This window comes from Zootermopsis nevadensis, unplaced genomic scaffold (genome assembly GCF_977971745.1).
Source record: "Zootermopsis nevadensis isolate Lab colony 2312 unplaced genomic scaffold, Znev_1.0 Znev_ptg000002l, whole genome shotgun sequence".
Classification (NCBI taxonomy): domain Eukaryota; kingdom Metazoa; phylum Arthropoda; class Insecta; order Blattodea; family Termopsidae; genus Zootermopsis; species Zootermopsis nevadensis.
This window is the reverse complement of record NW_028259134.1, coordinates 67,559-85,530: the sequence shown is the minus strand read 5'-3', so window position 1 is coordinate 85,530 and position 17,972 is coordinate 67,559. Positions and strand designations below refer to the sequence as shown.

The 17,972-nt window shown below is 37.3% G+C and overlaps 1 protein-coding gene and 1 long non-coding RNA gene across 12 annotated transcripts in view; one reads left to right on the top strand and one right to left on the bottom strand.

The window, feature by feature from the left end:
* Window positions 1-11,546, top strand: part of LOC110839133 (uncharacterized) — a 28,640-nt gene extending 17,094 nt beyond the window's left edge. For 3 of the 8 annotated variants that reach the window (XR_015537401.1, XR_015537397.1, XR_015537400.1), the window contains exons 3-6: window positions 611-4,290; window positions 4,532-4,799; window positions 6,190-6,402; window positions 10,887-11,539. This is a non-coding gene — a long non-coding RNA (uncharacterized LOC110839133). Of the gene's footprint in view, window positions 1-610; window positions 4,291-4,531; window positions 4,800-6,189; window positions 6,403-10,886 lie in introns of those variants that run through there. The other 5 variants (XR_015537398.1, XR_002546348.2, XR_015537399.1 and 2 more) reach the window with 5 other exon arrangements.
* Pcif1 (Phosphorylated CTD-interacting factor 1) overlaps window positions 1-17,972 on the bottom strand; it is a 28,006-nt gene that overhangs the window by 7,238 nt on the left and 2,796 nt on the right. For all 4 annotated transcript variants that reach the window (XM_022083012.2, XM_022083013.2, XM_022083014.2 and 1 more), the window contains exons 3-11: window positions 15,652-15,807; window positions 10,398-10,534; window positions 10,145-10,299; window positions 9,826-10,057; window positions 8,966-9,086; window positions 7,438-7,579; window positions 6,598-6,773; window positions 3,534-3,805; window positions 199-468 (exon numbers count right to left, since the gene is read on the bottom strand). In XM_022083012.2, coding sequence (XP_021938704.1) covers window positions 199-468; window positions 3,534-3,805; window positions 6,598-6,773; window positions 7,438-7,579; window positions 8,966-9,086; window positions 9,826-10,057; window positions 10,145-10,299; window positions 10,398-10,534; window positions 15,652-15,807 — 1,661 coding nt within the window. The remainder of the gene's footprint in view (window positions 1-198; window positions 469-3,533; window positions 3,806-6,597; window positions 6,774-7,437; window positions 7,580-8,965; window positions 9,087-9,825; window positions 10,058-10,144; window positions 10,300-10,397; window positions 10,535-15,651; window positions 15,808-17,972) is intronic.

The window sequence follows — 17,972 nt, the reverse complement described above, 5'->3', positions numbered from 1 at the left end:
TCTCAGGTGGAACATTTTCCCATATGCTAGATATTAATGTTAAAGGTTACAAACATAAGTTATACATTTTCTGAACTTGTGAAGAAAAGATGAATCATACCTGTTTAATTCTAGTACAGCACCGTTACATAAAATGGCAATAGTAAGCATATAAAGATATGAAACAAGTGCAATATATTTAACAAACTGTAAACTTACTTTGAAATCAGATGCTGAAAGCCATGCCGATACTCATGCTCATATGCTGGAACAACAACTTGCTTTCTTTTAAAGTGACTGGTCTCGAGTCTGAGGAGAGCATTTGGTGCAGGGTCGCGCCACTCCGGAATAAATACAATGAATGAAAGTGCCTCTGGCGAATCAGATAGAAGTTGTTCAAAGTGATTAACCATTGCTTCCATTAATTCTTCACAGAATGGAGGATTTGCTTCAAATGAACCACTTACTGCTTTGAAGTCCAAAACAGGCCTGAAAATAATCACAAAGCTTACAGTCATGTAATTTCCTAAGTCATATTAATACTTCCTTCTTTCTTAGTTGATCCTCTTCTACCCGGAGGTGTCAAGATTTTACTTTTTATTTTTCACTTAATCTATTAGACATTTTGCAGGACTCCTTGGACGAGTGATCAGGCCATCACAAGGCCTCTACCTGTATACAGGACGGCACAACATGGAAAGCTGCGGACAAACATCCACGCCTTGAGTGGGATTCGAACCCATGATCCCAGTGTCCAAGTGTTCAAGGCCCACGCCTCAGACCGCGTGGCCACTGTGGCTGGCATGTCATGTTGATACACAAACAAAAAATGTGGGGAAGGTGCTACTGACCGATGTTCTGGAATAAAGAAACTGAAGTGTTTGTAGAATCAAGCAATGGCATTTCACTTAATGAATTTTCATATTTGCACAGATGAAAGATCATATAAAAAACTGGAATAATGAAGAATATGCACATGTGACAAACAGGAAAATAAATGCTTTCTATATGACATTTCTAATTATATATAGGTATATGTATGGATAACATTACCTCATGCACAGCCTTTGCAGTCTAAAAGACAAAGTGGGATAGTATGTAAACATAGAGCAGCCATCCATACCATTTCATATAACCAGTTTACAGCAACACGATCTTACCACAAATGTAATACACTTTTAACTTAATATTAATTTGCTTTTCCTTCACAATCCTAAAGAATTTAATCTCAGAAAAAGAAACAACTCTGTACATTTCACTACTTCAGGAACAACTTCTTACAGAAGAAAAACCCAGAAGATAATCAATTCCCCAACATTTTGGAATCCAAATATTTATTACTGCAATAACAAGATTGTGGCACTCTATTATACCATACGGACGAGAATACAATCAATATCTCTACAACATGGATACTAAATATTAATTTTACTGCTAATAACAGATTATACATTAGGTAGGATGTGCCCTATCCAAATTAATTTAGTAACTCAAACTCACGACCAACTAGAGCATTCTGGAACACAAGAAGAGTTTTCATGCAATGAAGAAGTTATTTATAAACTGTGTTTGTGAATTATTTTTAAAATGGCATGTGAATGATAAGGAAAGTTCAACATGTCTTTCACTTCTCACTGGCTACCTTTCATGCAGACTGTCAAAGTCTAAACAAATTACCTTATTTTTAAGCAACAGAACAGACAGTTCCATCTATATTAACTTTATATACAACAAAGATAAAAAGTAGATGTCACTATATACTGGTAATTTCACACTTTAATTACCACTTCAACTTATTTAAAAACATTTATGCTTTTCAACTATAGACACAACTCTATGTATATACTGTTGTTAATTGTCACCCTGCAAGAACAAAAAAGAACACAGAATTACAGTAATTAAAAAATAAATACATGCAGCTGCATAGTGACTGTTGCTTCACTCCGCACATTAAAATCCTCATTTAATGTTCTTCTGTGGGATATTAAATCAAGGAAGTCTAACGCTCAGATTATTTGGCTGGGACGACAGAAACTACGGAGTGTCCAGGCTAAAGGTATCAGGGATAAAAATTAATTCTGAGAAGACATACACGTTTATTAGTGAAAAGAAATATGTGGAATAGTGATAAAACTCTCCAAGTTTATATTACTGGTCAGTATAACTCAATTTTGCAACCCTTGGTGCTCAGCAGATATCCAAATGATATACGATCTCTTGCAAAGTGTGTTCTGAGCATGTTAGGGGTGATCCTTGCCACTGAATTTGTAATGAATTCCCACAGTTCCTGAAAATTTTGCACACTCTATTAGTAAATAATGGGCTTCATGCATGCCCACAAAAAGACGTCTAGTAGGGTAAGATATGGTGACTTTGGTTGCCAGGTAATGGGCCCTCCTATCTGCATCCAATAGGTCAGGAAATGCTTCGTTCAAGAAAACGGGCACTTCACTGTGGTAATGTGGGGAAGCGCCATTATGCTAAAACATTGACATGTGAGAAACTTGGTCTACAACAGCACAATTCTTAGTCATGTCCAGATACAAAATTCTGGTCAATGACATTTCTTGGAAGGGACCAATGAATGACATCATCTTACATCAACTCACAAGCATAATTTTCAGTGTATCCCTTTCATGTTGCAGCACAACATGAAAGGGGTTTCATACTCCCACGTGCAGCAGATGTACTTGTTGACTTTGCTGCACAGGTGAAATTTGAATTGCCAGAGAAGCAGAGTATCTAGCTCATACTCGTCATCAATGCATGACGGCATTTCAATTACAAATTCTGCCTAAAACAATGACTGCTAGGTGTAATGTGCTGACAAATCCAGTTACAGTATGTGTGTAAATGCAGGTGCTTATGGACAATGTCATGGACAGATAAATGGGGAAACTGCAATCTCCAACTTGCCCTTTTTATTGACCTATGCAGGCTCCAGGTACCTGTAGTTTTGACACGTTCAACCACCTCCTCATGTATTACCCATTTAATTTAGGATTTGAGGTTCTCACAGCAGTGAGTACAAAGATGGCTGTCTTCTGGGTTGTAGCATCGTTTAGTCTCGTAGAAGTTTATCAACGTTCGGAAGGCCTTGCTGCCTCCATCATCACCCTGATGACAGCCATCTTTGGACTCACTTCATGTTTTCTAGTATGTGCAACCAGAGTTCCTCAGTGTTCTGTCCCACTGCAGAATTGATTTATGTGTGGGTGAATCGTACTGAACTTATGTTGAATACCGCTGCTGTACTCAAGAAACAGATTTAAGTTCTGTTGATCACAACACATACTGTACCTTCACCTGTGGTGTCCATATGCTGCACTGTATCAGTTATACCACTCAACTTGTCACACTGCCTCATTTTTCATAACCAAGTCTTCTGCACATGCACACAGATGCAGATGACCTTGCATGTTGGAATTAATAACTTGGACAGTTCCTGTATTACCCAAGAAGATATTTCTTTTTTCTTTGAAATGGGGAACTTTATTTATTGATACCTGTAGCCTGGACACACTGCATACATTCCATGTAAACGTACAACTTACCCCCTTGATCCAAAATAGGAGTCAGTATCAGGGAATGCAGAACAAAACTGTTTGAAGTAACAATTTAGTGGGGAAGCAAAACACTCAAATGATACTCCAAACATTTTGTTGAGACACTCAAACACAGAGACTGGAAGGGCTCCTTGAGTTCCCTGGCCTTCATTCTGTCCACTTCCAAAGAAGGTCTTATAACGTTTCAGCAAGCTCCACACTCGAGGCAGAAAAAGTTCAAACTTTTTGTCATCAAAGCAACTGTACCTGTACAACTGTTCCTGAAATGTAAAATAATTTGTTAAATAACACAGTTTCTTAATATTACGCTAAGTAATAATAAGCACTTGAAATAACTTACTGGAAGAGTTATAAAATTAAAAATTAAATCTGTGGCGTAACAGCTCCAGAGAGCCAAAGCCGACTAGCTTGACTGCTGGCCTCACGTTCACATGCCTAAGCAGAGGTGAACGATCATCCAACCAGATATAGGGTGATGTGTGGTCAGCACGACGAACCCCCAGCCATTGCTAGTTTTCCTGACCGGATTACGCTACTTATTGTAGCTCCCCAATTTCCTCACGATGCTTGGTTGGCACTGGTCCCATACACTGGTCGAAAGCTCATGAGAAAATTTCTTCTCCCCAGATCCGAACCAGCGCGCATTCCGTATCACCGGTCAGAAGCATGATGCCTCAGACCGAACGGCTATGGCGAAAGTTATGGCCTTGACAACTAACCCCTACACAAAGGATTGGTGTCTCAGGTCAGTTCTTCTTCCATCTTCTGAACAATACTATGGATGACATAAAGTTGGCAGACCAAGAAAAATGTATGATAGGTTCATATGGGGGTGGGGGGATTAAGAAAGAAGATTCTTCTAATCAAGAAAAATGTTATTGTTTTTTTAGTTTAGTTACCTATCAGCATCTTTAAAAAAACTAGGATACAGTGGTTACAGTCAAAACCTACATGTGAATAATGTATTGTCTTTCTGACCATTGCAGTTACAGTTACATTGCTATACACTTGGACATGGCCTTCAGCTTCATGCGAACAGCTGCACTGTTTGACTTATGAGCACAACACATTTTGAACTTCTGTGCACACAAGATCATGTGTTTCCTACAGAAATACATCTATACTTTTCCATGTTTCAAGGAAGATGTAGAAAAAGCTGAACAGTGTATTAGATAGAATACACTAATAGTACAGTGGATGTTAAAGAAACATGGTTTGAGGATGTGGACTGGATTCATCTGGCTTATGAACATGGTAATAAACTTTTAAAAGCTATAAAGAGCAATGAATCTGATTAGTTGAGTGACTATCAGCTTATAATACTCTAACAACAAAACTGGTCTTGTAAACCAAAAACATGGTTTAATCTTTTAAAATTTCACAGAAAAGAAAACCTTATCATGATCCCTTCAAGTGTGGATTTAACCCCCCAAAAAGATCTTCCTACAGGTACAATAATGACTCCCTTTCTTTTTAACAATTAGTCACATGCACAGATGCATTATCTTAAAATGACCTACAATTGCCACTAAAAATTCTGTATTCTGTCTGTGGATAAATGTGTATGTGGAAAAGTTCAATGTACATTATAATAAACTATATGCTGTAATCACTGAACAAATTTATGAAATCAGGGATCAATTTCACTCTATACTCAGCCTTTACAGCAATCTAGAACATTATTGCAATGATGACAAACAAAGAGGTGTGGTTTTTAAAGGTTATGCTTTAAGGTAATACACATCTGTTTTTATTTCAACTGAATGAAATTTCTCAGAAGTCAATGGGGAGATTTTCAATGGCATGATTCTCATATAACATTTCACGTAAATCACTCAGAAATCCTGACACATAATTGATATGACAGCTGCTAATTACTGTTATCGGTCAATTCTGAAAACTCTCTAAGTATGACAATATCCTGAAGAATATATTTCAGCCTGATTTTCCTAGACAGGTAAGACACAGAAATTAAAGACTGTACTAATGTATATTTCCAAACTTTCAATGCCCTTCTGTTATGGTTTGTATCACTTTCTTTGGCACCTGCACTCATTACAAATTTCTCGCTTAGTTTATTATGGCTTGGTTCATACTAATGGATAGCAAAGCAGGCATTCACCAGTCAAATAAAACCAAACATTGTGGTCGAGTGGTTAGCACTTTTGCTTAGTACTTGGGAGATCCCAGGTTGAAATCTCAGCCCACAGACCAGGCATTCTGACCGAGGCTTTTCTGGGTTTTTTTAGTCCGTCCATGCAAATGCTGGGACAATGCTTTATATTAGGCCATAACCACTTCCTTCCACATTCTTTCCAATTCATTATTCACTACCATCTTCTCATTTGATGATACTTTAAGAAACTAAATGTTTCGTAAAATAAACCATATGTAAACCAGTCAAATAACATTTTGCATAGAGGTGTTAGGCCACACTACTCATAATACATATACAATGGATTCTCATGCAAAAGGCAAGATAAATGCTGCAATATTGTCTTAATATACTGTATCCAGAATCAAGTGAACAGCAATTAGCTTACCATTTAGCCAAAATATTAACTCCAAGATCCTCAGGACAAATATGACCAAATTTAACACCAAGCACTAACATAATTATATTACTTTGTTTCTATTGTTCCAGCATTTGTCTTTATTGAATTTCTTACTCCAGAAGAGAACAGATGGTAGAATAATTAAGAGTGGTGAATCAAGTTGTAATGGGAGGAAGAACTGAAATGTTATAAGGAACAACATTGGTATTCTTGGCAAAACTGAAAGGAATATGCCAGAATAATCAACCTAAAGATATAAACAGTGCAACTTCCAAAAACAAATCAGCTCAAACACACAAGAGGTATGGACCATATATGTTAAACAGTAAGTTTCCGTAACAATAACGCTGGTATCTGACTAACTACACAATATGGATGGTCATATCTTTACCAGTTAAACAGCAGCATTTATAGCAAAAATATTAAAACATTCAATTTAAAAGCAAAATTACAGAAGACAAACCACAAGTTGTCATGGTTAGCACTATGGTACATACCAGTTTCTGAAGATGAGTGGTATTGATGTACATGGTGTCACCATGAAACCTAAGCAAGGTTTGATCCCGCTCAGGTAAGTAATCAACCTGAGGCAGTCGTGGACAAGGCATGGCAAACTGCATGGGGTAACACCAAACCTTGCGTATGGCAGGCATCTGAACTGGTGTCATCACTTCTGTAGAATGATATCAACTGTTTGAACACAGTACTGTTCGTATGTATTATAACAAGAGAACACACTTCAGAAATTTCCACTGTCTACGGAAAACATAGGGCAGAAATATGTATATAAAAAAAGTTTTCTCATAAACTCTCAACTTATTCAAAATATTTTACCATTTCTTATACAGTGCTCTGTTGACTGTTAACCTTCTGGTATACTGAAGATCTGGTCAGATCACAACTGATTTCATTAAAAAAATTCAGCTAAAGGGAAGGAGATTTGAGACGATAGAAGAGATTCAGGCAGAATCACAGATGGTGCTTGACAGGCTGACAAAGAAAGCTTTCCAGGGATGCTTCCAGGCTTGGCAGCGGCGCTGGGATCGTTGTGTTCACTCCCAGGGGAACTACTTCGAGGGTGTTGGATGAATTTAATACCTGAGATAAGTGTACGGGTTTTTATACGCGCAGTCTGGAAACCTTTCGATCGCACCTCGTATATGAAATGGCTACTGACATCAATAGATCTTCTTACAAGAAACTAAGAAGTTACAATTGCTAAGGGCAAGGCACATACACATAACGTGGCCAGATATTGGAAGAAATATGCACAGCACAAGAACATGCAACATGCAATATTCACCAAGTGGTATAAAATGCACATTAATTCTAGATACCTGATATACCACTTTCCTTTAGGACTTCGGTGTGTTTTTCTTTTATTTTCTTTGCATAATCAGCAGAGAGGTGGTAGATCTTTAAACAAATTCCTTCTACTGATTCCTTGACTGTCTCCGTAAGATGCGGCTGACACTGACGCTGAAACACAATATCTAAGTTTTAAAATGGAAGTCCAGCTGAAAAATATAATCTAGCAAACTCATTTTAACAAATTAAGGGCCAGTGCAATATTAACAGATCATGGAATTTCACTACTCAAGTTTCTGTGTTTGTATGCATTCATTTAATATATCCATTATTCAAAGTCAAGTGAATATCAGGATATTTTGTTATATTTTCTAAATAGGTCATGAACATGTTCACAAGCAATTGCTCCTAAAACCTGCAGTTTGGCAAGCAGAATATTTTCCTGAAAATATATGCACTGTTTTGTGTATGCCTGTAGTCTAAGTAAACACAAATATTATCATGCTGTCCCAGTGGTATCGCGTTGTGGGAAGCAGTGATACAAAGTGGGCGAGAACTTGAGTACCCTGGCAACATTGGTGCTGCCTGTTTCAGGCTACAACCTATCATCTACCAAGCTTCATTTCCTTAAGCAAGTTAATGTATGGATCAGGATATTTCTGGAATTCTGCAAAATGAGGCTGATGTACTTACACGTTACATAAGAGATAGGGTTATTTCAGAGTATATTAGGAGTGCAACACTGAGTTTTAAGTACATTGTTTACTATATGCCAATGTATCTTTGGTATAGATGACAAATGTGTGTGAACCATCGTACGTCAACAAATGAGATATGAAAATTTACATTGTTTGCAATATAATGAACTTGCACCTTATTGTACCTCAATTATCTGATGACTGCCTGAAGCTACAACTTCAATATTAATATTCTTCAGTGTCCTCCTTTAGGCAGTAATGTGTAAAGACTTTCATATTTGCATGTATGAATAGTTCTTAGATATGTAACATCATAAATCTCAATTTTTGGCCAGTTTATAAAAACCAGAGAACATTTTGGTAAGTTATGACCTGAAATATGCCATCAAACTGGCTCACAAGGGCAATAAGGCATATATGCCCTACAAGTACTCCAAAGGTCTATAATTTGATGGTAAGAACATGTGCTTGCAACTAATGGTTATTGCAGTCCAAACCTGGGAAAAATTACACACAGAAATATGTGTACCTTCAAATCTAATTCACAAAACAATCTCAAAATGCACATGCTAAATCTGAAGGGACTACAATTTTTGCATAGTAAGTTGTACAGAATTTGGTGCAACTGATTTTTCAAAAAATTGTTGAACTGAGGTGGAATGACCCATAAGTATCATACAATCCAATGAGCTTCCATAAGAAGTATGCATGTTCAGAATAAATATAGGAAGAAACAAATTAGGGTTCAGGACTTACTTCTTTAAACTATATAACAAAATCTAACAGAAAGTAGAGATATCCTGACAACAAAATTGAAAACCAGAACATTCAACCGAAAACACAAAAACATAATCAGTACCTTCAGATGTCCCAACCGATCTTGGAAATCATCATATGTTGCACCAACTGTCCTCCTTAACCACTGAAATGTCTCTTCAACATTCCACTTAACGACTTTCCGACTTTCTGAAGTAGCATTCCTTAAAATATAGAAGTATGCAAATTAAGACCACATCTCAGATATTAAAATAAAATTATGCAAGATACTAAGTACACTGAAAGTCACAGATGAGTAGTTATTACTCCTGCTTTGTATTCAAGAAGTCCTGGGTTTTAATCTTGGCCTAGAAACTGGCTATCTTAACTAAGATTTCCATGGCTTTCTCACTCCCTCCAGACAGATGCTGAGATAGTACCCTAAATTAGGCCACAATCACTTCCTTCCATATCGTTCCCAACTGATTATTCATCAGAACATCTGAAGATAGTCTGAGCCAGTGCAATAATAAATGAGCCACAAATAATTAAAAAGTATAATAAAATGCTCATATAGCCTACTTTCATATTGCATAAGAGTTCCAGTCCTATAAATGTAATTGTTAATGTATTATTTAAGTCACATAAGTTTATAATTCAACAACAAAATTCAATTTAGCTTATGGACTAGCAAGCATGACCAGATAAAAGAACAAACACTGCCTCCACCTTCAAGTCTACACAACATTACTATCTAAAAGACCAACATTAGCATTTTCACTGCCATGACAACCTTGAATCTCACAGGCATTTTGCGCACCAATCCTGAAATATAACACAATGCTATTCTTCATACTTCTCATATTAACCTGTTTCTATGTTAAAATACCTACTCTTGCAAGAAGAGCCCCTGTCTCTGTTAATGTAACATACACATGAAATCTAAAGAAAAACCAGTCTCACCTCGACTCTATCATTTTTTTTGCAGCTTCTGCATATCTAGACAGCTGTTTTCTGGCATCACCAGTGAACTTCGGTCTTACCAGCTTGATTGGAATATCATTCATAATTTCTCTATACATTGACATGGATATTTCTGGGAAACAATTACTTGGCAGCAACGGATCACTTCCTGTATCAATCACCTTTCTTTCCATCAGCCAACGATTGAAAGAATCTTTTGGTGCATCAATAGCTGAAAGGGAAAAGGTTAATTTTTTAAGCGTTTCTCTGTATTTCTATGCCAACAATTCATGACATATGATTTACATTACTTCTATACCTTCCCTGGAATGACAGAGCTCCTGGTAGCACTGTCTTAGTTTGGCAGCCAAAGAGCATCTGTAGGTCTCAATGTCTGGGTGGGGATGAGGTAAAATTGTAGGTGGTCTCTCATAAATTACTACATTTGTTTGAATCTCCAGATCCCAGGGACCTCTGTTAACAAAATAACAAGAATTTTAATGATAAAGAAAAGAAGGGATCCTCAGGCTTTATCATTGTCAAATGAATAATAAAGCAAGATTGATACGCACGTCAAAATAAATTTTTTAGCGACCGGACTTCCAACACCTTCCTCGGAGGCTCGTCTCTTGATTGCAATAGGACCAGGTGGACCATTCACAATGGCTGGAGTGTTGCATATGCCTAATGGATCTGTTATTGGATCAAACTAGAAAACAAAACAAAACAAGGCATCATAATAATCATATCATGTGCCACACTAACAACTCTCAATAATTTGTAAGCCCATTATTCATGCTGCATGTTATCCATGTGTAAAAATATCTAATTAAACCCTGCAAGTAAATAAGAATTGCACAGTATTACTTTCAGAACTTAAAACAATGCAAATATTATCAATGACACTTGCAACAGAAATGTAATTTGAACATATTTCATAACACGGCTAGACGAGTCAGCAAATGGATCTGGGAAACAACATTAGCAACAGCAATGTCTGAAAACAAGGCTGCTCAGATTATGTCTGGATTTTACACTGTAACTTATATTCGTGATTACAGAGTGGATTCTTTAAAATACAAGAAAGGGATAAATTTCTGGCACGCGTCATGACAGGAGACAATGTGACTGCACCACACTGAACCAGAAGCAAAGAGACAGTGAATGAATGGAGCGGCATCATGCAAATTCTCCACGGAACTTCAGGGCTGCACCTTCTATGAATAAGGTGATCAGAATTAATGAACAATTTTTACAAACAGTGTTTCTCATATTAATGTGTGATGAATCTTTCATGTAAACATTTAGTAGTCAATGAACACTGTGTGAACATTTGATGTCCTGTTGCAGAGCAGTAAGGTACAAAGCAAATTGTGTTTATCTACTTACCATGTGCATGCTTTGTTTATAAACAAAAATAAACATCTATAATAAATATATCTGATATTTTACTAATAAGAAAAGGTAATGTATTGATATCTCATTAATTGCTTTATGTAGTTTCAATTTTCAGTTAATAAATACAGTTTTACCATTAAAGACTTAAATTATGTAGCCTATTTATATTTTCATTTACGCATAGATTTAGAGTGGCCCAAAGAAAAAATGTTAAATTTAACAGAGAAATAGAAGTTGTGGAAATGGTTTATGAAATGTCATGTCAGAAGATTATAAAAATCAAACTGTGTCTAACTAAATGTGTGGCAGATTAAATATTTCTGAAAATAATTGTTTTCCTTCTCGAAGGTATCACCACCTTGTCGAAGGCAATCTGCCGGGTGAGGAGGCTTGCGTGCTCAAATGACCCTTAGGGCTATGCCGGCCTGAGCTTCGGCTCATGGTAGGGTCACCCAAGCCGGACAGGTCTAAGGAGATGCGCTAGACTAAGAGTGATACCCTGGTCCTCCAGGTTGGGGGTTGGGTGTAGGGCTAACAACCTTTCACCTTTAAAAAAAATATGTGTTACGAAAAAATCAACCAAGCCTCGGATCAGGACGGACTCTTTGGCACGACCACGGCAATTGAAAAAGGACATGAGATTTGGTACCTGGAACATTAGGAGCCTCTATAGGGCTGGGGCACTGAAATCAGTGTGTAGGGAATTAGGGAATTATAAGTTAGACTTAGTGGCAGTGCAGGAAGTGCGATGGGAGGGGGAGGGCACGATCCCAGTGGACAATTTTACATTTTTCTATGGAAAGGGGAATGACAATCATCAGCTAGGGACGGGTTTTTTTGTTCATAGCAGAATTAGGGCAGCAGTTAAGAGAGTAGAATTTGTTAGTGACAGGTTGTCTTACGTAATTTTGGAAGGACGTTGGTGCGACATCATTGTCCTTAATGTTCATGCCCCAACTGAAGACAAAAGCGATGATATCAAGGATAGCTTTTATGAAGAATTGGAATCAGTATTTGATACATTTGGCAAGTATCACATGAAAATTCTGCTAGGAGATTTCAATGCAAAAATTGGGAGGGAGGATGTCTTCAAACCCACAATAGGCAGCGAGAGTCTCCATGCACTTAGTAATGATAATGGCGTCAGAGCAGTGACCTTCGCTACGTCAAAAGATTTAATTGTAAAAAGTACAAAATTTCCACACCGTGATGTTCATAAATACACTTGGACTTCCCCAGATGGCAGAACACACAATCAAATAGATCATGTTTTAGTAGATAAGAGAAGGCAGACAAATGTAATTGATGTGAGATCATTCAGAGGAGCAGATTGCGACACTGATCATTATCTGGTGGTAGCAAAAGTGAGGGAGCGGCTTTCAGTAAGTAGACGAACTAAACAAAATTTTGACACAGAAAGATTTGATTTGAAAAAATTAAGTGAGGGAGAGGCAAAGGAACAATATCAAGTTGAAATTTCGAATAGGTTTCAAATTTTAGAGACAAATGAGGATAATGAAAGTGTGGACATCAACAGGGAGTGGGAAAATGTCAGAAACTGCATCAAAATTTCAGCAAAAGAGAAACTAGGATACTACAGGAGAAAGCAAAATAAACCGTGGTTTGATGAAGAATGTTCAAAATTAATAGATCGAAGGAAGCAAACAAAATTTCAATGGTTGCAGAACCCAAACAAAACAAATGCGGATAATCTATGTAACGTGAGACGTGAGGCTAGTAGAACCTTTAGGACTAAGAAAAGGGAATACCTGAAGGGCAAAATTGCTGAACTTGAGACAAATAATAAGGAAAAAAACATCAGAGACCTGTACAGAGGCATTAATAACTTTAAGAAAGGATATCAACCCCAGACTAATTTGGTAAAGGATGATAGTGGCAATTTGCTTGCAGATCCAATAAAAATTGTGAATAGGTGGAAAAATTTCTTTAGCGAGCTCTTAAATGTTCATAATACTGGTGATATTAGACAGATTAAAATGCATACAGCTGAACTGTTGGTGCCAGAACCTAGCTTAGATGAAGTGGAACTAGCCATTGGGAAGTTGAAAAGTTATAAATCTCCAGGAATTGATCAGATTCCGGCCGAATTAATTAAAGCAGGTGGCAAAGGGTTGCATATGAGGATCCATAAGCTTATTCAGTTAATTTTGGATAAGGAAGAGATGCCACATCAATGGAAGGAATCCATAATTATTCCTATTTATAAGAAGGGGGACAAGACTGAGTGTGGTAATTACCGAGGAATATCGCTGCTATCAACCTCATACAAAATTCTATCCAACATTCTTTTGGCAAGATTAACCCCATATGCGAATGAAACTATTGGGGATCATCAGTGTGGGTTCAGACGAAACAGATCAACGATTGATCAGATCTTTTGCATTCGTCAGATACTAGAGAAAAAATGGGAGTTCGGTGGGACTGTACATCAGTTATTTATAGATTTCAAAAAAGCCTATGACTCTGTGAAGAGAGAAGTGCTATATAATATTCTTATTGAATTTGGTATACCAAAGAAGCTAGTGGGTCTAATAAAAATGTGCTTAAATGAAACCTGCAGCAAAATTCGAGTAGGTAAATATGTATCTGAGACATTCCTCATCAAGAACGGTCTAAAACAAGGAGATGCTTTGTCTCCCTTGCTCTTTAACTTTGCGCTAGAATACGCCATCAGGAAGGTCCAAGGTAGGCAGGAGGGTTTGCAATTGAACGGGACACATCAGCTATTGGCATATGCTGATGATGTTAATTTATTGGGGGACGATATAAATACAATAAAGAGGAACGCAGAAGTTTTACTAGAGGCTGGTAGACAAGTGGGGCTGGAAGTAAATTCAGAAAAAACTAAGTACATGTTAGTATCTCGTCATCAGAAGACAGGCGGGCAAAATTATCTTAGGGTAGCTAATAAATCCTTTGAAAGGGTTACAAAGTTCAAATATTTGGGAACAACAATAACAAATCAAAATGATACTTGTGAGGAAGTTAGGAGGAGACTAAATTCCGGAAATGCTTGCTACTTCTCAGTCCAAAATATTTTGTCTTCCCGTCTGATTTCTAAGAACCTGAAAATTAAAGTATACAAAACAATAATCTTGCCTGTTGTTTTGTATGGGTGCGAAACATGGTCTCTCACTCAGAGGGAGGAACACAGATTGCAGGTGTTTGAGAATCGGGTGTTGAGGAGGATATTTGGGCCTAAGAGGGAAGACGATGGGGCGTGGAGAAAACTGCACAATGACGAGCTTAAAAATCTGTACTGCTCCCCCAGTATTGTGAGGGTGATTAAGTCGAGAAGAGTGAGATGGGCGGGACATGTAGCGCGCATGGATGGGACAAGAGGTGTGCACCGGGTACTGGTTGGGAAACCTGAAGGGAAGAGACCGCTGGGGAGACCTAGACGTAGATGGGAGGATAATCTCAGGCGGGATCTATGGGAGATAGGAGTTGAAGGAAACTGGATTTTGTTGGCCCAGGACAGGGTCCGGTGGAGGGCTTTGGTTAATTCGGTGATGAACCTTCGGGTTCGGTAAGCCATCTAGTTAGTTAGTTAGAAAATAATTGTTTTATATGGATTTCAAGTGTTTGTCAACATCACTTCAATAAACTTTGTTTACAAACATTGTCGGCTAACACTGTTTGCCTTGGTGTGTACCCAGCTTAGCATACATACATTTATGAGTGAAAATAAACATTTGAAGAAATGCAAAATTATTTATTTTTAGCAATATAGATAAGAATGATTCCTGTGACATTGAGACACCATACCAAAAAATTTTCAGCCATATAATGCAGGGTAGAAATGTTAGCAAATTCTTTATTTTAAGTGACTGCAGTCTTGGATCATATATCTACCCAATTTCTGATATCTATAAAGTGAAATTAAGTGACAACAAATATCACTTTTCAGATAAAAACAAAACAGGAGAATGACCAACACACATTATACAAGGAATTATTGACAATGCAGATTTGGAAATTTGTTCTTATATGCCTGTCACTGCTGTGAATAATATTTGTTGTCTATGGCACTACAAGGATTTCACTAAAAGATTTGCTCTGGAACTAAGTATACAGCATATATATGCACCTTTGCCCATTTTCAGCCCCTAAGTGATAGATATAAGAACTGAAGGAAATAAAATCTCATTACTATACAGAACTTTCCTTCCAAAACTTGCAACTTGATACTTATATTAAACGTATGCTTTTTTATTTTAGCTAACAGGTTACAATATCTGCTGCAAACTGTAACAAAGATATAAAAAATACAAAAAAGAAATAAAAGAGCCTAATTCTTGGATCATGTTCAAAAATTCCTAAGAAACAACATTAATTATCTGTGTTAAAAAAACATGCCAATTAATGCAAAAGATCATAATCTTAGTAAGACAAACCTAACCTAACCTGTGACTTTAACTGGGGCATCTCCCACAATGATTCGCCAGTCAACTTGTTCCAGAAATATGGGCGATTTTCCCTTTTACTCCAAAACTTGCGCCAACCTTGCTGAAGTAATTCTGGTGGCAACTCAGGTTCCAGGTATATCCCAGGTGGCATTCCCTAAAAAACAACAAAAGAACTGTGCTTTACTTTTCAAAACCAAGACATGAAAGAGATAAATGAGCATAGCAGCTAATGACACAGAACTGAAACAAGAAAACAGACGCTTTAAGTAGATTATCACTGTTCCTCTCATATGTTTGTTTTATGTACAATATCTTATTTGTTGAGGGGGGGGGAGTTACATTGTCAAGAAATTCCCTGTTATTACATAACTCAAAGATCAACACTATAATCACAAAATCCAACCACTTCACCTTCACCATAACAACTTCAAGGACTCCATCGCATTGGCCAGTATTGCACAGTGAAAGAGGCTACTGGGATCTGGCAACAACTTCGACATACACAAGATTCTCTGTAAGCTGATCCTGGAACCCGGCCACCAGTACGCTAACAATGCGGGCCACTAAGAAATGGGATCAACAACAGCCAGTAGTCCAGGGTAAGTAACGCAGACCATGTGAAGACTTACTGACTCCACCCACTATTCCTATTGGTTCACCTGCGGCCAGTACAAATGTAATGGGCGGTTGTGTCACTCATCACACTAAGTTGGATGTTGGAGGCTGAGACAGTCTCCAAAATACTGGCTTGTAACTGCAAACTAGAAGCTCAAGCTTAAGAAGACTCTTGTAAACACAAAGGAACGTACCAAAATTAGCCGCGTTAACTTTTTACCGTAGTACACCAACGTTTCAGGAACATATTCCATAGTAAACTATTATAGCGGTTTACTACGGAATGTGTACTACGATAAAAAGTTAACGCGGCTGATTGCCCGAGAAGATTGTATTAAACATTTTCCCGAAACGTCGGTTTACTACAGAATGTGTACTACGGCAAAAAGTTAATGCGGCTGATTGCAGGAGAAGATTTTATTGAATTTGATCCCGAAACGTCGGTTAACTACGGAATATGTTCCCGAAACGTCGGCGTACTACGGTAAAAAGTTAACGCGGCTGATTGCCCGAGAATATTTTATTGAATTTGATTCCAAAACGTCGGTTTACTACGGTAACCAGTTAACGCTTCTGATTGCTTATAGTATTGTGAATATGGGCATTCGTCCATGTGAGCATTTGTCCGTGTGAGTAATTTTCGTGTGAGCATTTATGACAGTGAGCTTCTTTCTGTGCGCAATTTTCATGTACGGTTTTGTCTGATCACCTACCAGACCACATGATGCAACAACCTACAAGACAACCATCTTCATATTCACTGCTATGAGAAAGAAAAATCATGTATGCCCTGCATAAACTTCATCATAATCATGAATAAGGTACAACAGAAAATACAACTGACACAACAAAAGTGTCATAAAAAGAAAAACTTACGACATACTAGAAAGATTTTATATTTATAAAGCCATTAAAATCAAACCTATATAAAAACAAGAGCAAGTCACTGACTCAAATGTGTTATTCAATGTAACCACTGACACGAACAAAAATGCGGCAATAGCAGGAACGATGGTACGACTGATTACCAGTAGAAATGAGTTTGTGATTGAAAACTGTGATAACTAAATGGATCGTGAGGTTATCGATAATTTACAACAAAAGTAAGTGAAATAGCGCATCAAACATACCACTTGAGGAGTGGACAAAAAAAGGTACAATGCACAGCAATATGTGCACCATGTAGTCTAGACCAGTGGTATTCAACCTTTTTTTGTTCGCATACCCCCAGATATAATTTCTCTTCAATTTTGAACCCCCAAAGTTGTTGGTGTATAATTCAAGTTATACATAGTACATACAGGTAACCCTCGATTTGTGCCGGTTCAATTTGCACAGATTCAGAATAATGCCGATTTTGAAATCTGAAAGTAAAAAAGTGAAAAAATATATTTTACTATTATTTATAACGTTTTACAATTACATCGCTGATTTTGAATAAAAATTATAAATACAGTCATCTCTGCAATTAAGCATGCAAGTGTATAAAATATATTTTTAAAATTCCCTTTATTTTATTTACATTATTTCAGAGCTTTAAATGTAATGCCATTATATTACTCGTCAATGTTTGGGTGCTGGGAACGCATGTCATTGACTTCCCATTGATTTACATTATAAAAGAGTTTCAATTTACACCGGTTCGTCCAGGAACGCATCCCGGGCGTAAATCGAGGGCTACCTGTAATCTACATCTAAAATAAA